The 26428-nt window shown below is 41.0% G+C and overlaps 1 protein-coding gene across 3 annotated transcripts in view; it reads left to right on the top strand.

The window, feature by feature from the left end:
- The window catches only part of lamb2 (laminin, beta 2 (laminin S)), a 48695-nt gene that overhangs the window by 108 nt on the left and 22159 nt on the right, over positions 1 to 26428 (top strand). Inside the window, exons 2-11 of one of the 3 annotated variants that reach the window (XM_005477947.4) lie at positions 423 to 622; positions 997 to 1063; positions 15524 to 15693; positions 16514 to 16649; positions 20587 to 20660; positions 20755 to 20943; positions 21680 to 21743; positions 25164 to 25366; positions 25848 to 25968; positions 26190 to 26378. In XM_005477947.4, the coding sequence (XP_005478004.1) occupies positions 1033 to 1063; positions 15524 to 15693; positions 16514 to 16649; positions 20587 to 20660; positions 20755 to 20943; positions 21680 to 21743; positions 25164 to 25366; positions 25848 to 25968; positions 26190 to 26378 (1177 nt within the window). In that variant the 5' untranslated portion in view covers positions 423 to 622; positions 997 to 1032. Of the gene's footprint in view, positions 1 to 386; positions 623 to 996; positions 1064 to 15523; positions 15694 to 16513; positions 16650 to 20586; positions 20661 to 20754; positions 20944 to 21679; positions 21744 to 25163; positions 25367 to 25847; positions 25969 to 26189; positions 26379 to 26428 lie in introns of those variants that run through there. The other 2 variants (XM_025901911.1, XM_005477948.4) reach the window with 2 other exon arrangements.

Below are 26428 nucleotides of genomic sequence, written 5' to 3'. Positions count from 1 at the left end.
CTTTGGCACAACACCATAACTTTCCATGTATGTTTATTTACTTAAGCACTGCGGCCTAGTCATATTTCACATAGTAATCATTTTAAAAGTTACTGTATACATTACGTATAATCTGCTGGAAGTTAACCTATTGTAATATAGTGGGGGGGAAAGCAGATTGGTGGAAGATACTGTAAATGGATTTGCATGGACTCAAGACTAAACAGCTGAATAGACGGCTCTGGATGATGACATGTTAATAATAATAATAATAATAATAATAATAATAATAATAATATGTTTCGTGAAGACGTTTCACCTCTCCTCCTTCACTGGTGAAACGTCTTCGGGAAACATAAAGAAGTCCAGTTGTAATCTTTCTAAACTAATCGAAAACTCATTTAAAGAAAGGCAACTGGGTGTGCCTCATCTGCCCACTGAAGGAATCGAACTCGCAACCCAAGGATTCGGCCCATTTGCGTGCGTATTAAGAAACTCCGCCCCAGTAAGTCCGGCCCGGGATTTCCCGGGCAGAGACGCAGGAGCAGAAGAACTGCTCAGCGCCGCTTCTGTCCGGGAACTCCGCAACAAGTGGAGGAAGAGGGGCAGCAGAGAAGGAAACGTTGGAAACGCGACACAAACGGTGAGAAGGTTTAAGATAATCCTTATGATCAGTTCATTTCTGAAATAAGAGACAAGCAGTTATACTTAGCTCGCCGGATAGTTGAAAGCAGTTTATACTTTTTTTTCTCCTTTACAACTGGTTTACAGAGAGCAGAGTGGCAAACGGTGATTTAAATAGTAGAAACAGAGAGTGGATGAAAAAAAGTCTGTGAAGGAGTCCTGGTTGTCCTCTGCACTTCAATTGTTGGTCGTCAATTGAAAAAAAATAGTCAAAGCTTCAATTTTTCCCACATTTTTAACTTTTCCCAACGCTCAATTTGCATCCAGTAACACAAAAACTGCCTTTAATGTCCGTGTCACATGACTTTGTTGTTACTGTGTTGCGTGTGGCAGGTTGCTGCGGCACAGCGGGTGGATGCACGCTCAGAGATGCGAGCCTCGGTTGCGGTGCTCCTCTGCGGTAAGTAACCTGCGCACCCTTTGAAGTCAGTCCGTGTTTTCTGCTCCATAACAAACCCTCAGAAGCGATTCACTGAACGGATATGGCGGCTACCTAGCGACTTCAGGTCACCGGGCCTGCTTTGATTAGTCTGTGGAAGATGTGCAGCTTTGTTAATCCTGTAAATGCTGAGTTCAAAGACGCGCAAGACCTGTAGCGAATACAACATAATAATAGCAGTGAAGTGAGATGGTCGGAGTCATACTCCCTTGATGCCTGCACTTGGTTCATAAAGTCCCTGTCAGTGAGAATGCGCTGTCATCAGCACAGTGTTCACTTGTCAGGATGGAAAACAGGGAAGAAAACTGCTTTGCAAACTCATTTATAGCAAGAAAAAAAAGTCAAGAGTCAAGAACTTTTCTCTTTTTTTCAAAGAGGCTTACACTCTAAAAAGATTTCTCTAAGCCTCGATGGTTGGAGTCAGGAACTATACCAAGGCACTATCAGAAACAGTAGTCTGGATGTGAGGCTCAAGGGATTGCCTTTTACATTTCCCTGTGCAGAGATAAGATAGCTGGTGTTTCTTTTTTAAGGGCCCCTGGTGCCTTCAGGGCCTCAGGGGTCGTCTGTCTGCGTCTCTGTCTTTCTCTGGGTGGTGTTACCGTTTTTTACGGTCCTCCTAAAATGGCCCAGTTGAATCCGCAAATAGAGACACCCACTGCACACATCTAGCGCCTGCATACTTTCTGGATGTAAATGGTAAACACACAGGTTTATAGAATGTGGCTCACTCACCCATGCGCACACATTCACACTCCAATGAGTGTATCGGGAGCTACTCAGGGTTAAGTATCTTGCCAAAGTATCCTTGGGCAAGATACAGGCTGGGGCAGCCAGGGGTCAATTGGTAGATGACGTGGTCTGTATCATTTCTAAGTAATCTTCTAGGTGGGTGTGTGTGTGTGTGTGTGTGTCCAGTATTGAATGTGTGCAGCGATAAAGCTAAGAATTGAATACAAAGACATATCTAATTTAAATCTCTTTTCACAGTATCCTTCATTTGTTTAACGCAACTTACACGTACACGTGGTCTCCACTCCAAGCCGAGAGGTTGTGAGCTAAACCTGTATTTCACTGCCTGATAACCTTCAGTAAATGTATTCGAATGCATTGCTCCTTGCAGCTAGAAGCCAGAGTGCTTATTGCTGCAGTTAAAGTCTATGAGCGCCTGCTGTCAGGCCTCACCGATCAAATCTGCAGCTCTTTGTGATGGCTGACAGAGCTTAGTGGGAGGTTTCAGGACTGAAGTTCTGTCTTCACATTTTTGCTACTTTGCTGCCAGTGTTGCTGGCCTTAATGTCTCAGAGTCACATCAGAATAAACTTTGCAGGACAGTTTTTTTTTTCTTTGTAAATCTGTCTGAATTCAATATACCCGTGCCCTTTGGCGCCTGTAATGGTTTACCCAGAGCTGCTTTTGTACACATGTTTACACAGGCAGACAGTAAAGCACCACATAATCCCATCACATTCATATACTACTAACTAGCCAGCCCCGCTCCTTCCTGTCTTGCGTTTTTCCTGCCGGATGGCTTGCTTACCAGTTTGCTGCGGTGTCGGTCCTTGGAATCGTCACTCATGTGCTTCCCTGGAGAGAATCTTGTTGTGGTGGACAGATGTCGGCAGCTGGCCACAGTAGTAGTTCTATTCAAGAGATCCGCTGATGAGCAGAACAAGTTCTGCTTTTGGCAGCTGCACCACAAGAACATGGAACAACCACGGTTGTGGTTCATGGACAGGAGAAACAATTACAGCAAGCAATAAACCTTTCACTCTGCACACACCAGGCCTGTGTGTGTTGTTTAAGGGTATCAGTAGAAAATGTAACCACGCAGGTAAAGTGTAGGTCAGAGATGATTCCCAGTTTTCCCATTCAGTAAGTCAAGAAGGAAAAGGGGATAAAGTGGGCTATAAATATGATTCCACAAAAATTCCTGGCAAAATGAAAACAGTTTTGGGAGAGTCCGGATATGAGAAGACTGAGAGATGGAAATGACATGGAGCAAGGTTCAGTTCAGTCCAGCCATGGACTGTGGGCTTAACCCTGCAGGGGGTTGAAGCCATGTACTCGTGTTTTATCTTTAAGCAATTAACAGCACTCAAATCCAAATGTAATGATGGCGTTCTGTCAGTTAAACCTGATTGAGTCACAGTCAGTGCACAGCTCATGAACCAGATTAACAAGAGCTTTCAAAAAGTCAATTACCAACAATTAAAAGCAAAATACGTCTTTGCTTCTGGTCTAATCTTTAATGCTATATGCTTTCAGGAATATGATTAAAGGTGATGTTTTCAGGAGCTCACCGGCTTTAGCTAAAGTTTACTAAATGGCTTGGACAGAAGGTTAAATGATTAAAGTGGTGAACTCTGATTTGACAAATGACTCCTGAGGATCATTTTCAGACAGAGGAAGCTAATCCACTGACAAACATAAATAAGAATTAAAGATAAATAGACTGACCAAGTATATCAGTAGGCATAGGACTATTGTGTGTCATTTATAGCGCCATTATATCATCTTTAGACTCTAACAGTGAAGCTTTGCATTCACAGTTCAAAACAATCTTTATGGTCAAAATCTCAGTGTTAGCAGCTGGAATAAGTAGAGAGAGGTTGGAAGTGTTTGACCCAATAAACCTCCCGCGCTGTCATTACTAACATGGGGAGGTGTCCATTCAGATGTCTCTGAGGATGAGCTGTGAGGTCAAGGGTCAATTCCAAACCCACAGGTCAAAGGAGGGGTTAATTGGCGTGTGTCATTATGTGTGTGTGACAAGAGCGAGAAAGGACTCAGGCTGATCACAGGAACAAAAGAGTCAGCCATCCCTTCACTTTTCTCTTCTTTTCTTTTCATGTGCTGTTTCTTTTCTTCACGACTACCAATAGAAGTAGGCGCTGTAGCGAGCCGACCATATATGTTGGTGAAGCGCAGATAACCTCTGGCAAAAAGGCAAGTTACCTTTAGACGCCTACCTTTAGTCTGTCTGTGATTCCTTAGTATTCGAAACCATTTAAAGTGCAGTTGAAGGAGGCATCAACTCATCATTACTCTGTAGGAACGAAAGGAAAGAGCTGGGAATAAGAGAGAAAAGAAAGCAAGCAAACCTGAACATAAAAAAGGGATCTGGATTGCCTCATCGTACAAAGTAAATCCTCTGTAATGCACCTTTCTTGCAGGTTTATGTGTGTAGGAATTTGGCTTTTTTGAACTGCTGACACCCTCCTCGTGTGTGTGTGTGTGTGTGTGTGTGTGTGGGCAGGTGAGAGCTGGTTAGGCAGTGGGAACGAGAGAGTGTGTTCCCAAAGCCTTTGTAAGCAACAGCCTCCGGAAATGTGCAGATGCCAGAACAATGGTGCACTAAAGCCTGCTAACCACCAGTACTAGAAATAGAGAGAGAGAGGGGAGAGAGAGCCTGATTAAATAGAAGGGTGGGGGTGGGGGGTGGGGTGCAATCAGGATAGAATCAGGACAATGAGAAAGAAGAGGAAGAGAAAGACTTTAGGCACAGGGGTGGAGGGAGAGAGTAAACCTGTTTGTATAAAAAGGACTGTGAGTTGGGTTTCCTGGGCAGGGGCTTTTTTCTGGATGAAAAGGGGAGGTGCAGATAAACTAAAGGAAGGAGGACTTGAAGATGGGGGAGGTGATGGGGAGGAGTAGGAAATGGTGCTGGCCTCATTAAAAACAATGAAGTGGCTGGTGAAGTTATGAATCTGAGTGGAGCTGCTGTGAGTGCCAAGGAGAACGAATGCGTGACCTGTGACCTGTCATATGAAGACACATGATGCTGACACATAGCTTTAGTTAGCCACTGTAAATGTTAATGACACTTTGAAAAAAATCACAATGATCAGTATTATTCACAGAAACAGGTGAGACTAGGGAAAGCACGGTGAAGTTTAAAGCAGGCCTATTCTGCTCATCATGTTGTAGCTCCTCCCTCTTTTAGAGGTTAAGTACACTCTCACTTTAGGCCAGTTTTTTTCTGATTGGTTTCCCCTTGTAAAACAGAAGGTTTGAGCAGCAGGTGGGTGGGGCTTCTGTGCTCATAGCTAGTAAGGACGATTTGTGATGTGAGTGGAATCAAAAGTATGAAAGGAAAGCAGTTTTTATGCTAGATTCACAAATTATTTTCAGCAAATGTTATGAATGATGTTATGAATGAATACTCTTTTATTCAATCAGATGTGGCTCCAATATCCACAAGAAGCAAACATATGAATGCCCTTTTCCTTTCCAAAAACTGTGGCTGCACTGTCTTTATGTTTGTCAGATGCCAGGAGCTTTTATTGCTGCCAGCCAAAGGCTAAGTCCAATAACAGGATTAATGGAGTTCTGTAGCGTAGCCTGTTAAAAAAGCACTCTCAGACGCGACCACACCTGATAGCAGACAAGCAACAATTAGAATGTGACGCTGCAGTGTGGGAGGGTTGAAGGAAGGAGACGGAAGGGAGGAAGGACAGAAGGAAAAGGGGGATGAAGTCGAGACAAAGAGAAGAAGAAAGGAAGAAGGGAAGGATGGATTTGGTGTGCTTAGTATTTTCTTGAGATATTTGAAATTTTACTTGAGTTGCAGTGGAAGAAGTCACAGTGTGTGGTGCTTTCATCTTGGAGCCCTGTAATTACACACACACACACACACACACATGCACGCGTGCACATACACACACACCCACATGTAAACATGTACATATATAATGTTTCTTGTAACCTCGGGCTAGCTGTTTCATATGTTCCAAGTCACTGAATGAACAGTCCATGATTTATTGCTGACATCAGATATGTATACTCCACAAAATGATGCATTAAAAATGTACTTCATTGAATATTATACTGACGTAAAGACAAGGACTTTGGAGGCTTGTTTTTTAAAAGTCGTAGTTACAGGTTATTACACACTAATGAAAACATGGATCTAATGACTACATTACATTTTTGCAGACGGATCTATATCTTTACTCTTGCTCCTTTCAGGCAAGCATACAAGCTCCTACAGTGTGGCCTTACGGTTTTAGGTCATTGTGTTTGCCCCTCTATATTACAAATACTGCACCCTTTTTCTATCTCTGTATTTCAGCCTATTTCCCCACACCTCTCTTTCTACTCATAAAACTTACAATGGCTGTTGCTTCAATGCAGGAAAAAAAAAGAAACCTTCTTTTGTGCCTGCTGCAGATATATTGTGGTACAATATGGCAGGCTCCATAGAAGAGCCTGCTCTCTGTACTGAGTCAGACCCTGTTAGTCCTCTTTTTGGGACTGCTTTTTTTTTTTCCAGGTAAACGCCATTGTTTCACCTTGTGAATCCAGTAGGTCCCACACTGCAGTGGAAACAGAAAGGCCGGAGGAGCTTATAAGGGGAATTTCCTGTAAGTGTGCCACACCTGCCCCGAGTTCCTGCAGTGAAAAAAGGGTGAATATAAATGAAAAAAGACCCAGTTTGAGATACAGAAAACTTAAGAAATTCTTAGTTACCTTTGCTCCCCTCTCAAGGGACTAATGGGGTCATTGTCAGTTCAGACCTGGTCTTACAAAATGATTTGATGAAAGCAGTATTCCCCAGTGTATTTTAAATTGTGCTCAGAGAATCTGACCTAAGCCTCAAACCACACAAAGGTTACCTTCCTCTCTTTTACACATGTGGCAATTTCAGCATTTATCAAGCCGACACGGTGCAGTTATGTTATTAAAGTCACTTAGAGTCACATACAGGAATGTGAGCACAAGAATAGAACACACTAAATGCTAATTTCAAGTCCCATGTGATGCTTTCAGTTTTCCCTCTAAGTGGAGCCAGATTGTCTTCATCAGGCACTCTGATTAGCACGTCCAGCAAACACGTATGGAGTCTGCTCGGTGCTCTGGGTCTCCCTAAACAGCTGCTGAGCACCAAGGCAAATACACAGCACCGTAATCACTAAAGAGACCCACAGGAGCGCAGTCTCTTTGGTTAAATGACCGAAGGAAAAGCTGCACCCAGCATCTGGTGGCCACGTGTGCCTCGTATTTGGTAGATTTATTGACCTTTAGAGAACATGGCAGGGGGATTGTGGCTGGTAGATCATTTTTAGGTTACGACAAACATCTCACACAATCCTGCAAAATCTGACCTGCAGTGTTTCCATAACTCTCTCTAATTACATAATGCTTACACTTTGTAGGTTTTATGTGATAGGCCTCTACTATTTTGCCAGTTTTGAAGCGAGGACTTCAACATCAGCAGCATTTGCAGATACATGCACTGCATAGATATGTATCTCCTCAAAGTTATTTTTTGACTTCTTCCATCCATCCCAGCTGAAAAAGGGTGCACCCTGGACAGGCCACCAGTTTGTAGGCCTGTTTAACCAGTTTGATCTCCATATGATGGAGATTATGCTGGATAAACTCATGAATATATGAATTATCCATGCAATCCAACATTTGATTGTGTTGATGTAGCTGACTAATGGATGTGAATTTGCCACTTTAATATCTGTGGTTACTGAACTGTAGAAACGAACCACAGTTCAGTCGTCCACTTGCATGGGTGCGTCTCAACAGAGGGCAGTACAACGAGGAAGGACAAATGTTTTCCAAATGCTGGATCAGAAGGAGGTAGGGAAGCGCTGCAGGTCAGGTTGTGCAGGACGTTTGCCGTAACCTCGATTTAGAAATCTCCTAACAAAGGCAGTAACAACATGCCCGCAGAAATAGAAGTGATCGTCACAACACTAACAGTGACACTTCCCAGTCTTGTGGGAGTTATACTTCATTCATTTACAGCACTGTTGGTGTAACTTATAAAAGTTGAACTGCCTGTTAATATTGAATATATTAACTACAAAATATACCAGCATGGTAATTAAAGGTGAGTAAAAAAATTAAAACAAATGTCAAGATGCAAATGAATAACTGTGCAGGCAGATCTGTGTTCCTGAGCTAAGACAAGATTGGAGGATGTTTGTAAATTCAGCTCTGGCTCACTTCTGCCTGTTCCCTGATGAAAAAACAAAATGCATCAAAATCATGCACTCCATTTCACATTGATGCTTCTTTGGATGTAAGTACTCAGTAACAGCAGACATGTGGGAATGATGGCTTGTGGGGTGGCTGCTGAATGAACTTAGCATGTTTCCCGTACCGCTAAGATAAAAACAGACATTGTTCTAGCTCCTCACTCCCCTGCCCACCTGTTACTCGCGGTGTCTTGTTCCATATTTTCTCTCCGGCAGCTCAGACATCTCCAGGACGGGACAGGAATGTGAGCATATCCTCTATTCCAACCAGCTGCTTCTCAGTGCCATGCCTTGTTAGTGTAACAGTCTGTGTAATGGGCAGCGCCTGGCCTTGCTCACTGAAACTCTTGTGTTTTAGATATCAATGCAGGCGGTCAGTAATAAACAGCTGGGAAAGACTCAGAGGAGACGCCGGGGTTTTTATTATAGAAATGATTTGAAATACAAACTTTAATTGGTTTAAAACCTCATGTGTAAAAACCTGTGATAATGGCTTGTATGTCTGTGGTAACTCCAGTTACTGCAGTTTTGAATTATGGTGTGCATCTGTATGATTTTGCCAGAGAAAGCGTACTAGAGCCCTCCATGCTAGCCTTTTCCCCAAGATCCATGGCCCTGCTCTTTTGGCCTGCTTTTGTAATCAGAAATAATTTTGCTCTTATTCAGTAAAACTTTTATCTCAGCCACTGATTTATTAGATTTTACAAGAATTTTGACAGATGACAAGATTGTCATGGGCCCTACGCTTAGCCTTGAATCTCTAATAAGAAAGTAAGAAATACAGACACAGTATCGTCTCTGCTCTGGACGTCATTTACTTAAATGATGGGTTACATCAAGGTTAGCAACAATTTTTAGGAAGGAGGCCTTTTTCAGTAATGAACAAGGTGAGTGGGAGGTCAGAGCGGTATGGAGGTGCAGTAGACATTAAGGGAGGTGAGAGATGGGAGGTGAGCTGTGAGAAACAAAGAGGTGAGGAGGAGGAAGACCAGCTGGTTGTTTGGCTGTGGGAGTTAACCATCCATCAGCTAAGTGCCGAGCAAAGAGAGGACGGAGACGCATGGAAGGGGAATGTAAACTAATTAGCTAGGAGGAGTTAAAAATAAAAGCAGTTGACTTCTCTTTGCCGGGCCCTTAAAGCAGCTGTGCCATGGTGACTGCTAAACATATCTGTGGTGCCTTCTAGTCCCACACTGTTTTAGGTCATGCAGCTCTTAAATGATGCTAATCCTGTCTGTTCACTGCCCCGGATGAACTAATATTGGATCTGACCGTTTCATCATTTTATTAATGTTGGATGCATGTACTGTCTGTGTTCTCCCAGCAAATACGTGTGTCCTCACGTGCTTTCTCTTCGGTCCTCTTTTTGACTGTTTGCTTTGGTTTCCTGCAAAGTTTACACTGGTTGATGTGACAGCAAACTGTGTCTTGCCAGACCGTGCTTCTGGAATGTGCCACACTGATGTTACATCCCACTCACACACACAGAGCTAGAGGTTTTCATTAGTCTGTGGATTTGATGGGTACAGCTGGGTGACAAATTTAAGGAAATTAAAGATGCAAACTGAAATAAGGAAAAATGTTTTACAGCTTCGTAGAAGATGGTGATGATGTGAAACCATATGCAAACCAACAGAGTGTAGCTGATTTATTCCTGTAGTGAGCTGCACAGGCTTCTAGTTGGAGGTGATATCAGTACTTGGCATATTAGCCCACTACCATTCAGATCTATCACAGCTGTTGCAGTGCAATTACACCTCTGCGCAGATTATGCATGCTGACTTTGAAAAACTAACAATATATTAAGCTTAGGCTAGCTAATATAGTTGGTACTGAGTGAAAAGTAACATTCTGACAGACTGTTCTCCTTCATTTTCTCAGTTTGCTTTGCGTGTTTGTTGGGCAGAGGTGTGCAGTATAAAACCAGACACAATGTCATAAAAAGTACTGAAGGTTGCAGATTCTGTTCACAAAGGTGGAACATTTAATTGTTCTTTTTTATCCACGTGTCAGTGTTTACAATGAGAATGTTTCAGTGGTAGAAGTCTTCTGTAATCTGTCACCAGTCTCTAGGCAGCAAGTACGTAAATGCCAAGAGCAAAGGAGGTCATCACATGCTGACAACTGAGAAACATTTCTAAGTTTTGTGAAATAGTGCTGCTTTAATGTGGTGTATGGTCTGCTTATAGAGAATGGTCAGAAGTTGGGTGCAATCAATGGCAAGGAATAAAGGAATAAACATTGTTTATATGGGTGCTTGAAATCCCTGAAAATGCTTGAATTTTAATGTTGTCGTTTCAAGGTTTGAAAAATGTTGGAATTTTGGATGTGGTGCTTAAAACTGCTTGAAATTGTAACTGTATTTCATTCACCACAGATAACTATCTGATTGAATACTTTTCTTATCAGATAGAGAAATAAAATGAGCCGCACAGTCTAAAAGCAAAATTTCTAGGCTGCCTTGCTGTGTACACAGCAATAATAATATTACAGATGATTAAATAAATACATTTTAGATAGATGCGTGTGCATTCTTAAAGTCTTATATGTTGGATTGAACTGAGTATGTCATCTGTTCAAAGCCTCTTCCACTCAGTCTTACTGTACATGATATTATGATTCCAGAGACTTTAAAGGTGATAAACAATAATACAGACAGTGGAGTCAAACATCTCACAGTTAGTTTTATTGGGAATAAACTTAGGAAAGAAAAACATTGGAAAGAAGCATCAATATTTTGTGGTGTTTGGTGCAGTTTTCTTGTTTTGTGGGATTGTTGTTTTTTTTCAACAGGAGATGAATATCTCTAACAAGCTGATTTGTTCACAATTGCACATCTTAATTTTTAAGTGAAGTGTGCGTTTAAGGCAAGCTTATCCTTTTAGTATTGTTTTGTGGTGCATTTTTCTATGTTTTGGCAAAAGGAGAACAAAAGCATTTAAATTAGCCTAGGATGATTTGTTTTAATTTTCACATGTTGTTACTGAGGTGATCTGAAGTGAAATGTGCATTCTTGTTTTTTGGTAATGTGCTGGAAAAGCTTGAAAATGGACCTTGATAGTGCTTAAAAAGTGCTTGAATGTGACCCTGAAAAAGGTGTATGAACCCTGAATAAAAGCAGAGTTCACTTGGAGGAGGTGTGTGTGTGTGTGTGTGCGTGTGTGTGTGTGTGTGTGTGTGTGTGTGCGTGCGTGCGTGCGTGTGTGTGCGTGTGTGTGTGTGTGTGTGAGTGTGTGTGTGTGTGTGTGTGTGTGTGTGTGTGTGTGTGTGTCGGGGGTGGTGAATTCATTTCTGAAAGCTCTGCAGACTTTAATCTGTATCACTGCCTCTGACAGTCAGAGATTTTCTTCATGTGGAAGACCTTTCGCCTGAGAGCCAAATTTAACCGTCCAAGGGCATGAATGTAATGATTTCATGTCTGGGTTTTTTTGTTTGTTTGTTTTTAACTCGAGCTGAGAATAGGTTAACAGCTGTTGGCAGTAGTATATGACAGGGAAAGCAAAAGCTGTTTTTATGGTCTGATGTCAAGATTATTAGAGAACAAATATAAATAAAGAAGAATGTGTCATACGGCTGCAAGATGATGTACAAGCTACATTATAAACAGTATGGTGTTACTAGGGTGTTACAAATGCCTGGTTGAACAGCACTGTTTTGCAACCTTTGTGACACACACACACACACACACTGCATATACCAGCAGCAGTGCCCGAGCCTCCCCTTTTTTCTTTCAGCTGTCACCCCACATTTCACTTTGCATTCCTATAATGACACTATATCAGAAGAATTGGGAAGAAGAAGGAAGGAAGCAGCTGAAGCATTGGATTGTCCTTGTGACATGGGCCTTGACATCCCCTCAGTTCCATCAGTCATCAAAATATTTATCAGTGCTGCAGTTTTTAGTATGTTCTTGAAAAACTGATTAAATGATTAAAGGTAGTTTCCTTGAACGTAATACTGCTTCCTCTTGTTTTTAGTGCATGTTTGTGATCAACAGTTCAAAGGTAAAAGCAAAGATATGTAATGTAAATTGATTTAAAACAAAAGTAGAACATCCGACAAGCCAGAATGAGCAAATGGCATTTTGTTGGTTGGTAATCTATGAGGGTTATAGGGTCATGGTCCAAGTCCAACAATGTTAGGTCCACTTTAAAGAGACATTCACTAATGCCAGCTAACAGCAGCTAACAGTGACACAGACATTAGTGCTTACCCACAGAAAATGTCATCATATCCTCAACAATTCAGATCAGTACTGCTGTCATTAGACAGAAGAAGAGTGTTGGCATCTGCGGTAAAGGAGAGAGTGACAGTCTAGAAATGTCGGCCATTGCTGGTTTTTCTACATAATCATTTTTCTACTAGGATTATGTACTTGGAATTGTAAGGGGTAAGGAAACGGAATACAAACTGCAATTTAGAGACATCTAGTGGTAAGATTTTATACACTGGCCCTTTAAAATCTGTCTGATCACTGCTGTCTTCTTCTTCCCTTTGCAGCTCTATTTAGGGGTTGCAACAGAGGCTCATTCATTGGAAAAAATATGTATTCCCTGGCCAGTTGGCGAGTGATTGTGGAAAGCTGCTTGCTGTTGCTAGGAAAAATTGTTTGCAGTAAAACAAATGGTGCTGCACAGACAACCTCCTTTGCATTTGCTTTGGCCGTTGGCAGATTTCTGAAGTCATCAGTAGTTTCTATGGAGGATGCTGACTTGTTTGCAAACAGTTGCCAACCGCGTGCTAAGCAGTTGTGAATCTGTGAGAAGCAAAAGTTAAAAAAGGATCCCGTTCTCTTCAAAGTCTTGAAATACCTTAGTTTCAGAATGAAAGGTACAGCTTTAACTTAGAGGGTGAATAGTCCCTGCTTCTGCTTTGCATTGTACTTTTTTAAGCATCATTACTGCTAAGTGCTTAGTTAGGGAGTGTTTTGAGACAAGTTGGCGTCTTCCAATTGCATGGAGGTTTATGGTGCAGCACCGTCTATGTGACCAATCTGTTCATTATCCTGCATGTCTTGTTTTTACAAGTGGTGATGTCAGCTCATGCTGGGAGCACAGGCGTAAAGCCGGTGAATTTTTCACAGAGAGATAAAAGACATCCAGAAACCTAGTGATTACATGACACATTAGATGTCTGCTTTACTCCTCCACCCTCTCCTCTCCACCTCTGATACATGTACACATGAACACCTTTGAGAGTGTGTCAGTAGTTTCCCGAATAGGTATCAAGTAGCATCTGCGTGTATCCTCTCATTGTCTGCACAAAGGCTGTCTCTCTTTTTTCTTTCACCCATCAAACCATCCATCTGACTCGCTCAGTTTCCTCTCAATCTCAGATTTCTTTGATAATAATAACTGCTCAACAAATCCTCTAACAGGTGTCTTTTGTGTAATCAACAAGCACACAGTTGTTCACTTAAAAAAGGGGGGCTATACAAGGTTAAAGTGCCTTTAAACTGTCATTTGAGCCATGAGTTTAAATACATTAATTAAAGATGAGTGTATCGTCATATGTCAGTGTCCATGTGAAATCCTCCTCTGCACCGTTGCCATCAGGCTCCTGTCCGAGCTCTCAGATCATTTGACCAGTTGCTCATACATATACAAAAATCTAAGCAGAAGCTCTTAGGGGACAGAGCGTTCCCCGTTGTTGCCCTGAGGTTATGGCATAAATTGCCTTTGGAGATTAGACAGTCACCTGCTTTGTCCATATTTAACTGCCTCATCTGAGAGTATAGAGGTATAGCAGGTATAGCACCTAGTCCTCCTTTATGTGTGTAAGCATTAAAAATATCAGTGTTTCACAGAAACACCCAATTATGCAGAAGGTTGATGTCATGGCAGTCTGTTTATTTTCCCAGTGGATATACAAGTGAAGAGCAGCTACTTTATTTAAGCTCAAGAGACTGAACTCTGAGGTTAAACTGCTCAAAATGTCAAAGTGATAGAACGGGTCATTTAGACGAACATTACTCCCTCTTGTGAAAATGAGCTGAAACTGAGTCAGATAAAAGGTTGAAAATAAGTGTGCTGTCAGTTACGTTATGAAGCCTTTCCCAAAGGCTTTCAGAATCCCGCTGGCTCACCAAGATCACAATAAATGCATGTAGTTTATTCTGCTACACAAAAAAGTTCATAATAAGTTGGTATGTTGTCTGTTATGCAGACAACATTAAGTGTTAGCATTTTATCTTTTAGGGCCATTCAAAGTGCATTCATAGAGAGGGAGTGAGGATTAGAAACACCTGTTGTGGACAGCCCATAGACTGACAACAAGCACCCGAAGGTCTCGTCTCAAACCAGTTTCCTCATAGCAGTACAAACACAAACGCTCAGAGGTCCCAGAGACATATTAGGAGGAGGAACTCACGTCAAGGTGGAATGTGTGATGGCTGCTGCTGGTTGTCATGAAAGTTTAAGGTTTATTTTAACTCCCACACATAGCACTGCTGTTCAGTCACAGCGAGGCTCTAGTTTTGTATCACCCAGACGCCCTGTCTCTGTACTTTGTGGTGCTCACCAAATCTATAAAAACAGGTGTTTCTGCTTTTTTACGTAGCACACGAATCTGGCTTAGAGTAAATAATTACATCCCTATTATAATCACAATCAATAAAAATGAAACCTGCATTGGCTTCTTCCCATATTTGGCTTTTAGCCAGCGCCTGTGGTCGGGTCCTTTCTTTGGAACACATGCAGACATCAGAGTCTGTTAACCTTCAGAGCTGCTTTGACATTGACAACACTGAAATATTTCTGGCTACTCTTTGATCAAGAATTCAGCTATGACTTATTGATAAAATCAGATTTTTGTTTTGTTTATTGTGTAACTGAGCATTATTCTTTGTATGTGACCAGTACAGTATATCTTTATTTACAAAAGTGCTACACTGTCAAAATGCACAAAGAACAATAGCACAGATGTCACACTGGTCATGCTGTTGTACAGATATGGACATAGAGGCCACTGAAATCTGTGTTTTCAGTTTCATATATCATTGATGACATGTAGAAGCAAACAAATTTGTACATAGTAATTTTTTACCATTAGCTCCTATTATTTCCTTAAAGGGAGTGATGTGAGAATTTCCTGATGTAAAGGGCCACTGCTAAATTTATCTGTCAGAAATTCAAAAGTTTCTCTTGATATTTTGCAGGGCCTCACAATGGATGTTGATGAAAATAATGCAACAGTATTCCATTGACTCAAAGCTGCACATGTTTAGTTTCACTACCATCCTAGAGTCTTTTCCTTGGGAAGTGATAACAGCTTTTGATGTTGTCTAAATAATCAGGTCAGAATGGAGGGTACTGATTAGGTCTGCTTTGCTTACCAACTCAAGCTTGTGAGTGTGTGCACTGCTGGACAGTGATGCAACCATTGTTTCCTGTTCGCTTTAATGAATTTCCTGTGTTCTTTCCTTCAGTCCTGACTGTTGCTGTTGGTCAGGACCCCAGTCAAAGCCACGGCTGTGCCCATGGCAGCTGTTACCCAGCAACTGGGGATTTACTGGTTGGACGAGAGAAGAACCTTAAAGCCTCATCCACATGTGGAATGAGACGGAAAGAGCCTTACTGCATTGTCAGTCATTTGCAGGTAAGTAAGTAAGTAAAGTTTATTTATTAAGCGCTTTTCATAGACAGGTAGTCACAAAGCGCTGTACACAAAGATTAAAATAAACAGTACGATAAATAGCAAAATACACAATATACACAATATAGAGTTTAAATGTAAAATAAATGTAAATTAAAAATGTAAAAAGCATTGGTCAACAGAAAGCAGTAAAGTTTTTAACTGCTTTTTAAAGGATTCCACAGAGTGAACCAAACGTAGTTGTAGAGGTAGACTGTTCCACAGCCTCGGTGCCACAGACTGAAAGGCTCTGTCCCCTTTCGTCTTCAGTCGTGTTCGGGGAGCAACCAACAAACTCTGAGTCTGTGAGCGGAGACGGCGAGCAGCAGTGTATTTTGTGAGAAGCTTGGATAAATAATCTGGGGCTTGGCCATTTAGTGCTCTGTACGTTAAAACAATAATTTTAAAACGAATTCTAAAATCTATTGGGAGCCAATGTAAAGAACATAAAATAGGAGTGATGTGAGCTCGCTTGCTAGAGCGAGCGAGTTAGTAGTCTGGCCGCTGCATTTTGTATAGCTTGGAGGCGAGAAAGAGATGATAGGAAGAAAACCAGTCTAAGGCGGTGCCAGATATGCCAGCCAGAACCTACAGCCTGTTAATTAGGATTTTGTGGTCGATGGTATCGAAGGCTGCACTAAGATCAAGCAAAATGATCAAATGATAAGTGTGTTTGTTGAACCCTGCCTTAATCTCAAGTAAGAATTGAAAGAGTTAAATGTGTTTCTTCGCTACATTCTGTCTGTGACTCTGTCACACTTCCTATTTTGCTGTCCTGCCGCAGGATGAAAAGAAGTGTTTTGACTGTGACTCTCGACGGCCATATAATCCACTGTACAACACCATCAGTCACCGGATAGAGAATGTCATCACTACCTTCAAACCTCACCGCAAGAAGTCCTGGTGGCAGTCTGAGAATGGTGAGGAGACTTTATGGTCATCTTCTGATTTCAGCTTAATTAAAGCTCACGTAGAGATTATTGTTTGCTTAATTTACTTCCACTCAGTTGTACAAGCAGACCAGCGAGCACCCATCGTTGAGTCCTGTATCCTGTTATTAAAATACTACTGTACTGCGCAAACTCTGCTTTATAAATGGGAAATAGGTACTGCGATTTATACAGGCATGTACAAATAAAAATAGAAGTATACAGTATATAAGGTAAAAACAGAGTTTATATAATTCTAATAAGCCTTAAAGTCAATATTTGGCATGACCACCTTAATTCTTGAACACAACTTAAAATCTCTTTCTGTAAACTTTCTGTAATTTTTTTGTAACTATTTTTCAGGAATAGTTCTCCAGACTTTTTGAAAGATATTCAAAGCTCTTCTCTGTATCCCCAAACATGACTGAGCCAGCTGTAGACCCTCACTGTTGTTCCTCTTTTATGACCTCCTCCATGTATGCTGCTGATGATTTGAATCAAGAATTTAACATTTGGATTCATCATTCCATAAGGCCTGTTATGAGGCTTCAGTGGACAGTAGATGAATTGACTGATAGGCCAGATGCAGCGCTTTCACTTTTTTCCTGTTTCTTTAGGCCGTTGATAGTTTTTAGACCTGCCTCTTCTTTTATTCCACTCCTCCAGTTTGCTCAAAAGTTTTAAAGATACACTGCACACCTTGCTGAGAACCAGGTTTTTGAATAAAATCTCTTTGGGAATCATCTTGTTGGTGCAAAAACCCATTTTACCTGTAAATGAAAATAACTGAAAAAAGCAGCTGGTGTCCAAAGACAATGTTCAAAAACCTTCAGAAAGCCTGGAGAACTATTGCTAAAAACAACTTTAAAACTGTAAGAGAGCCTAGCTCCTTGGAAGCAAAATATGAAGACATGAGGAGTGGGTCAAGACTTTTGCACAGTATATTAAACAGTAAACATTGTTCTCCAGCTGTATTTTAATATGATTGTATTTTTTATTGCACCATTGCTCTAATCTAGTACTGTGAGTTTCCCAGTATAATAAATTCACAGCCACAGGCATTATTTGCTCATGTCATAAAGTTTGAAAATTGTATTTGTGGTTAGTAGAAATTCTGTCTTATTAATTTAATGATTTTATGACTAATGAGACCCACAGTGGGTTTTTGTTATTGTTAAACGTCTCTTAGATTAGCATGAAATTTTGCATAGTTTTCACACTTTCCTGTCAACCTCAGATATACTCTGTGTTTGGTGTGTTTTGCAAATATCAGCATGCAGCATGTGCCAGATCATGTTAGCATTCCCATGTTAGCATGTAGCTTAAAGACTGCTGGACATAAGAGCAGTAGACTCGTCATATTAAAACAGAGATAGTTGCTTTAAAGTCCTGTTCAGGAAACTGTTTTGATTGAGTCTGGCAGAATTTTGACAGCTGACAAAATTACCAAGGTTTGTGCTTAATATAGATACTGGTATATAGGTAAAAGTAATATTATTTAGGAGGGGAAAAAAGGCGGGATAAAGTAGAGAAAATGCACAAGGAGGGGTACAGTATATGCTGAAGAAATAATTCAGGCAAAAAGATCCTTAAAGTTTCATAAAACCACAAGCACTAATGGTAAATGGACTGATTCTTATATAGCGCTTTTCTATTCTCCCGGAGTACTCAAAGCGCTCTATACAACATGCCTCATTCACACCAACTAAACTCAAGTGCAACGTAAACTACATTCATACACCGATGAACGCATCGGAGGGCAATTTGGGGTCAGTATCTTGCCCAAGGATACTTGGCATGCAGACTGGGGGAGCCAAGGATCAAACCACCAACCTTCCGATCAGTAGCTGATCTGCTCTACCACCTGAGCCACAGCCACCCTAAGAAAATAGTTCTGGAGAAATACAGTATTAGTTTTGCACACAGTCAACCACACACTGTGGCCAGCATCCTCTGACCAGCTACAGATGTCCTTAATAACAGAGTGGGCTCTGCATGCTGTGGCATCTGAACAGAGTGAGGGAAAGAAGGAAGATGAAAAGTTAAGACTCTGATGTCAAGATAAAAGTGAGAATAAGTGGAATATTTAAGACAGGGTGGTGCACAGTAATAAAAAGAGGAAGAAGAACAAACTGTAACTGGTTTGTTTTCAGGTGAGTTAAATTCTTCATCATGACGAGTGATCGTGAGGATCTGTGCATGACTGGCCAACTGGACACAGGGCTCATTTTAGTTGTTTGTGAGTCATTCCACAGTAACGGAGTGGTGTTGATGACAGCACTGTGAAGCTCAAGACCCAGAATAGATCGGGAAGAAACAGAAGAAGAAAAAGAGGGGCAGGAAGTACAGTGACTATTTTTACTCCTGGTAGCTGCAGCTTTTTCCATGGCATCTTTGTGGCATTTGTTTGGTGAATGTGGCAGCGCTCACAGAAGGCCGGTTTGATAAGGGCACAGTGCATTGATTGTCTTCACATATTAAATAGAAAGCCCATTTCCTGGGATTGCATGCAAAAATTACAAGGACATGCAGGAAAAAGCAAAAACCAAACAACCAAACCAAGCAACAGAGGGAGACCAATAATAGGACAGGATAAAAATGAGGTTGAGGAAAAAAACACAAGGAGGGAATTTAAAACACAGAAAGCCACACAAGGGACTGACCTTCAAAATAAAACAGGAAATTAACTGATAGGAACAAAGAACAAGCTCACAAAACCAATTTGATGCAGACATGGGGAAATATAGGAAACAGACAAAAAAGTGTAGGATTATTACAATTAGAAGGAGCAACAACTCTGTTAAGTTTCTTGAATATTTATCAGGTAGCAGAGGGCATTGTTAATCATTTTCTGCTGCTTTGGTGTTACTGAATTTAATAACAGGTGCACTAGAGGGGCAACAATGGGGCAACCTCCAAAACAGGAATGGTTTCAGAGGTTAGGGTCCCTATTGGTCGACTCCTCCAGGATAGCACATCAGTATGTGCATTCGCCAGAAGGTTTGCTGTTTCTCCCAGCATATCTCAAAGCCATGGAGGAGACTCGAGGAGAGGCAGTTACTCTAGGAGAGCTGGCATTTGCCATAAAATACCAGAATCGGCAGGTCCACCACTGATGCCCTGTACTTTCACAGATTATGTTTTGGTCCGTCAGATGCTGCCCAGTTTCAACTCAACTCAACTTTCTTCTTTTAAATTTTTGTCTTTTCTGTGCCTCATCAGCTCCATAGTAGAGTGTGCTTGTCGTTCTAGTCTAAGAGAGACTGACCTTATTGTCTAATAACACATTGATGTAAGAAAAAAAGAATCAAGAAAGATGTGCAAGCGACAGGAGGCCTGAAAGGAACCGTAGGGAGTGGAATATGAGGACTGGGGCTCTTACAAAAATGAGCTGTGGAGAGCAGCATGGAGGAAGGTGCATGACTTTCAGAACACCTTCACTGAAACTCTGGATGTCTGTTCTTACTCTTCCACTTCCACTGCCACACAGCAGCATCTACACACAGATGATACAGCAACACGGGCAGAGTCTAGTGCTCAAAATATTTCATTAGTACTATGGAAAGATCCTTTTGGCTTTGTTACTGCAGAATTAACACAAAACAAGGAGAACAAGAGTGAAAGTACAGTAGCCCTTCAGAGAGCTCTACAACTCAGGAAGTGAGTGGGCCTTTCCGACAGGCACTCCACATTTCTCCTGCCAACAGTGAATGTTTTTCCTGTCAAGGATCCGTTCCACCAGCCAAGTGTGTGGTTACCACTTCACATAATGCCATTAACCTTTATTCTGTGACATCCATCTGTGGGAAATGATCATTTGAATGTAAGCAGTTTATAAATTCTTCATGCAAACTAGCTGACGGGCATTAGCAGATAGAGAATGAGTAAACTTTATTAACATCTCCATTCCTTGTCTTTGTTCCCACAGGAAAGTCGGATGTCTTTATCCAGCTGGATCTGGAAGCAGAGTTTCATTTTACTCACTTGATTATGACGTTCAAGGTTAGAAAAATATCACAGATGATTATTTTGACCTTCATATTTTCGGATGCAGTCAAAATCATATATGAAACAAGAAGGCGTCGTTCTTTTACAGACTTTCCGGCCAGCAGCCATGCTGATTGAACGTTCAGCAGATTTTGGTCGTACCTGGCAGATCTACCGCTACTTTGCCCATGACTGTGCTGCTGTCTTTCCTGGAGTCTCTGAGGGTCCTCTGCGTAACATAAATGACATCATATGTGAGTCACGCTACTCTGATATTGAGCCATCGACAGAAGGAGAGGTGAGCGACTGTTTGATGCACTAATTCAATTTGAGACAAATGTGAAAATGACCTTGATCTTAAAGCGTTTTTTTAATCTTTGTCGTTCAGGTGCTTTTTGTAGTCTGCACTTAGGACACACTTACAGCCTGATAGTGTATCAGTTTATACAATTTCCTAGCAAGTGAATCATCGCCAGTTTGATCCTGGAGGGAAACACAAGTCTTTTTAAGAGTTGCAACATGAAGGGGATTTGGCGTACAAATTAAATGCTGCTGTGCTGACCCCTTGCGAATAAGGGAGCAGCTCAAAGTACTTGGTGTAGAAATTTGCTTCGTGTCTTTTTACTCTCACTCTGTTATCTTGTCTTGGACTGGAATCAGGGGGAAACAGCTAGCCTGGCTCAAAATCTGTCAGTGTGCTTTTTTCTGTGTTAATTATTAAACTTTAAAAAGGAGGTAGGCTGTTTTGTTTGTATTGTTGTTTTTCTTTTTGACAGAGCAATATCCAGAGTATCTATATTTTGTTCTGTTAATCCTCTGAAGGCTGGAAATTAAGTAGCAAGTCCTTTGCCAGTTTGGTCTCCAAAATAACAACACTTCTTTTAACAGATTCTAAGCTTTCAAATAGCACCTACTGTCTTAAAAAAGGACAGCTAAAATGTTCTATGTGTTAATTTTGTCATATATGCATATAACATGATGTGGCATAATACACATATGTAACACATGTGCATAATATTTATTTCCCGGCTTAGGTCATCTACAGAGTGTTGGATCCAGCCATCAGGATTCAGGATCCATACAGCCCGACTATACAGAGTAGGTCCAACACAACAGCCTGGTAGCATGCAGCAGTCATCAAAAAGGTTAAACAGACAAAACACCTGGTCTATATTGCTTGAATCTGTCTTTTTTTAATATTAAAACATATCAGGCATCATTTACATGTTCACCTAACAACTGAAAGGTTGCTGTTCAACTCCAAAACCCTTTATGGGGTTGTGTCAGGAAGGGCATGCAGAGCTACCCCTTGTGACAAGGGAGCAGTTGAAAGTAGCTAGGTATCAGGAAATGTTAGGAGTTTTGGAGTTTTATTTACTAGGGATTTGAATCAGAGCTAAGATTGTTTTGACCTGCAATATAAAATTAGCAATGGAAGAGTGCCTCTGAACTTGTTTTTATGTAATGTATTTTATGTAATGCATATGTATTTTTAATAGCTCTTGGACGGTCAGCACATCTCAGAACACAGAGAGGTCGTCCACAGTTTGCTGTGTATCAGAATCTTTCCTTTGCAGTAACTTCTTTAACAACAGGATGAGGGTCTGACAGGAAGCAATGCTCTGTGTTCTCTTTGTGTGTTCTACACAACTGACAGGTCAGATGTTACACACGGATGTCAGGTTTGGTGAAATAGCAGCCACTCTCTCAACCAGTCTTGTGTTTCAACCAAAGAAACCTCCATGACCTCATGTTTTCCCTCACTGTCTTAAATTTTCACAGTCAGAACATGTCTATTCTCCTTCTGCTGCTTCTCTAGTCTCAATGGCCATGTGGTTTCTTCCTCTAATCGCCCCAGACTAGAATAGACTCTGCCCCAGTGACTGGATCCTGAGCCTGGATCCACTCGAGGTTTCTTCCTGTTAAAGGGGAGTTTTTCCTTCCTGCTGTGCTTGCTCATAGGAGGTATTATTGTAGGGTATTTAACTTACAATATAAAGCACTTTGAGGTGACTGTTTTTGTTATTTGGTCCTATAGAAATAAAATTTAATCGAGTTGACATTGTTGCAGGAAGAAACATGTGTAAAGCTACTCTTACTCTGTATTGTTTTTCAGATAAAAAGTAGCAACCCACACCAGTGTCCTGGATTACGCCCACCCTCATCACATCTGCTAATTTGTGCTGCTTTTGGTAGATTGAGTAGGTCATTACCAAAACGACATAGATGTATCCGTATTCATAAGTTGGTACATTGTTGGTCGGCCACCCTTCAGTAATATCTTAAATTGCCCAGCTCAGTAATTCTGGCCCTCAGAGTTCTTGATGAGCAGTTGTTTCTGTAAAAACAGGCTTCTGTTACAGTCATATAATGAAATACATGATCATGTAAATCAGATATTACTAGAAGACACCCACGACAAATGTGTAAAAAACACAAACAAACACCCCCCCACCCCACCCCCGCGCCCTTTTCCCCTTGTAGTCATGCTCACATTTATCATCATAAATCAAACTCCAGCAGACGCAATTAGCTCTTGTTATTCAGCTGTGACACATCTCTCTGGGGTGTGAAACATGGCCCTGCTGTGTGGAAGACATGGTGAGATGTGAAAAGCAGCTGTTTCTCTCCCACGCAGCCTCCCTGTCCTAACCCTCATATTTAGACTGGCAGGACATGAGAGCTTTTCCCAGAAACCCTAGCATGATTTCCAGTGCATCAGCAGAGGCTGTCCGGCTCAGTTGTTAAATATCTTAGTGGAGCTGGTCCACATGTAGTACTCTAACCGCCTCGCAGCTGAACTATTTATATTTAATGTCTGCTGCTCGCAAGACAATTGATTATATCCAGTTTAGTTCTTCTTCAGTTGCTGTTTAATTGTGTGTTTGTCTCTTGAGGAAGAACCCCCAGGATACATTACTGGTAGTCATTTACACTAATAAGAGCCCTGACTTAATATTAACCTTTTGTGACCTAAATCCAGTACACACTCACTGGAATATTATACAGGAAGCTCAGCTGAGAACACAAAATCCTTAACTTTACTTGGTTTTCGGGTACTTGCCTTAGGGTTCATGCAGTACTGACGTTCTGCAAAAATGTCTTTGGCATTAATGAAGGGAATTAAAGGTCTGTAATATTTAGGAACTTTAAATTATTCTTGATTGTGTGCACTGAATGATACATTTTCAGTGCTTTTTGTGTAATGTTTGGAATCTGGTCAACCAGCCAGCAGGATTTGTACTGTAAAAAGCTTCAGTATTAAGATCAATTTAAAAATCTTTATATTGTTTTGGAGCCAGAAGGTACCATATTCAGAGTGGAGTGTGATGTTTTTAGCCAGTGCTAGAAAGCTTGGAATACACAGAAACATATTAACTGTTATGTTGTGTCAAGATCAGAATAAAAAATACACTCCATATCATTTGTCAGATAATTTCAACAAAAATGCTTCGAAATGCATCGAGAGCACAATGGTGGCTCTTTTCAGCCCGGGTGGTTTCTGCTTTGTGGCACTGAAGGGAAAGGTGTGTGTCCTGTGTTCTAACATGCACTATGCTACATAAACATTAGTTTGTGTGGTGACTGCTATTGGTAAACAGCTGGACTATAACCACAGAGAATGTTCCAGCATGTCGACAGGCTGAAAAGACAAATCCCTCTGGAAAGCAGTGAGCTCCCTTCCCTAGCTCGTGCCAAATAGTTTCAGAAGATTAAGGTACAGGATGAGGGAAGGACTCTCTCAACGCCACATTCCATTACTGTCTGTCATTTTTGGACATGGTGTCAGTTTAAAGCTGAAGTTGTGCTGGATATATGGATGACATATTTAGTTAGCAGCACCTGTAGTTTCTTCTCTTTATAGCAAACAATGAAACAAGCGAAATAGGTGTAGATCTCATTAGTTCCTTAACTGAGATGGTAAAAAAATATTGCCAAAAATAAATTCATATATGACTGAAATATTTTTTACTGTAGTGTAAGGAAGTACATATAAGGTGTTAGGACTGGCGGCAGCAACAAATGTAACGTCAAGGTTCCTCAGAACTATGATGGCTAACTGATCCTTCCACCATCCCAAATCATTAACTTCAGTTAGTGTGTAATGCTTTGCCTCACATTCAGCTCTGTCATGCTCCACTGGCTGACGTCCTCATGCTGCAGCAGTGATCCTTTGGACAGTTGTGTTTAATGGGGATGGACAGCTTTTTTTGTGCGTCTTTTATAAAACCTCTTTTTAAAATTACTTTCGCTGCCCCACTAATGTCATACATTAACTAAAAGAGTTTAGCTATCATCTAGTTTTTTTTTCTTCCCACTGTCACCAGTGTTCACTGATAGGGGATCGTCTGATTGGTGTTTTCTTCTTTCTATTGTCAGGTCTATACCTTTCAGTATAAAGTGCCTTGAGGTGCTTGTGATAAAGTTGAATTTAACTGAATTAAATTATTAGTAAGCTTAAAATATCTGCACCCTGTTCCTCTTCTGCTTATTCCATCTGTGTCGTCTTTCCATCAGACCAGCTAAAGATCACCAACTTGAGAGTGAATTTCACCAAGCTTCACACGCTGGGGGACAACCTGCTGGACCCCAGAGATGAAATCAAAGAGAAATACTACTATGCAATATACGAGCTTGTCGTTCGTGGAAACTGCTTTTGTTATGGCCATGCCTCAGAGTGTGCCCCCATTGCTGGCATCGAGGATGATGTAGAAGGGATGGTGAGTGATGAAGTTTTCAAGAAAGAGCAGTGACATCAGAAATATCCAATGCAAACAGAATCCCACATGTTTTTGTTAACTAAGCAAAAAATATATTTATTTGTACTTTATTTATATCTTATCTTATCTTACATAAATAAAATTAAATCCAACTGAATAGAATAGAAGCTACAAAGTTAAGGGATGCATTTATTTGGCCAGTTAAAGTGGGGAAAATGAAATATGACTAGGTCTTACTCAACTCCCATTCCAGTCACCAAACGTGCCATTAAACATTTGCCTGATAAAGGTCTAATGGTGAAACATTCAACCCACTACCACAGCAAAGCAGGTAATAGATATTTTTGCTTGACTGTGTGCACAGACTACAGTACTGAATGCAGAGCAATGCCTTTAGTTAGCACATTACAGCCTGACTTTTCTCATCATTTCAGTGTTCTTCTTTAAGCCCCCATTCCCTTACTTCTTATCTCATGCTAAGGTTCACGGCAGGTGTGTCTGTAACCATAACACTAAGGGTTTGAACTGTGAGCAGTGCGATGACTTTTACAACGACCACCCCTGGAGGCCAGCTGAAGGACGTAATACCAACGCTTGCAAGAGTGAGTACGGATGAGTAAGCTGGTTACATTTAGCTCTGAAATCATTAACTGTATCTGTTTTAGGTTTATGAGGATAAAAGAAAAAGAAAGTGAAATAGCCCACACGCTGGTATATCTGTTGAACACCTCAAAAAAAGTTTAAAAAGAAGGAATAAAAGTGAAGGACTAATAATCTATAAGGAAGGACTCATTAACATGAAATAAACCTGTTTTTTCTTCAGAGTGTAACTGTAACAGCCACTCGACAGCCTGTCACTTTGACATGGCGGTGTATTTGGCTACGGGAAATGTCAGCGGAGGAGTGTGTGATGACTGTCAGCACAACACCATGGGACACCACTGTGAGACATGCAAACCTTTCTACTACAAAGACCCTGTCAAGGATATAAGAGACCCAAGAGTTTGCATACGTGAGTCTGATGAAAAAAGGAATGCTTCTTTGAAGTATTCACATTTGCTG

The sequence above is a fragment of the Oreochromis niloticus genome, linkage group LG20 (assembly GCF_001858045.2).
Source record: "Oreochromis niloticus isolate F11D_XX linkage group LG20, O_niloticus_UMD_NMBU, whole genome shotgun sequence".
In the NCBI taxonomy this organism is placed as follows: domain Eukaryota; kingdom Metazoa; phylum Chordata; class Actinopteri; order Cichliformes; family Cichlidae; genus Oreochromis; species Oreochromis niloticus.
Note: the sequence above shows the minus strand (reverse complement) of the source record. Positions and strands in the feature narration are given on the sequence as shown.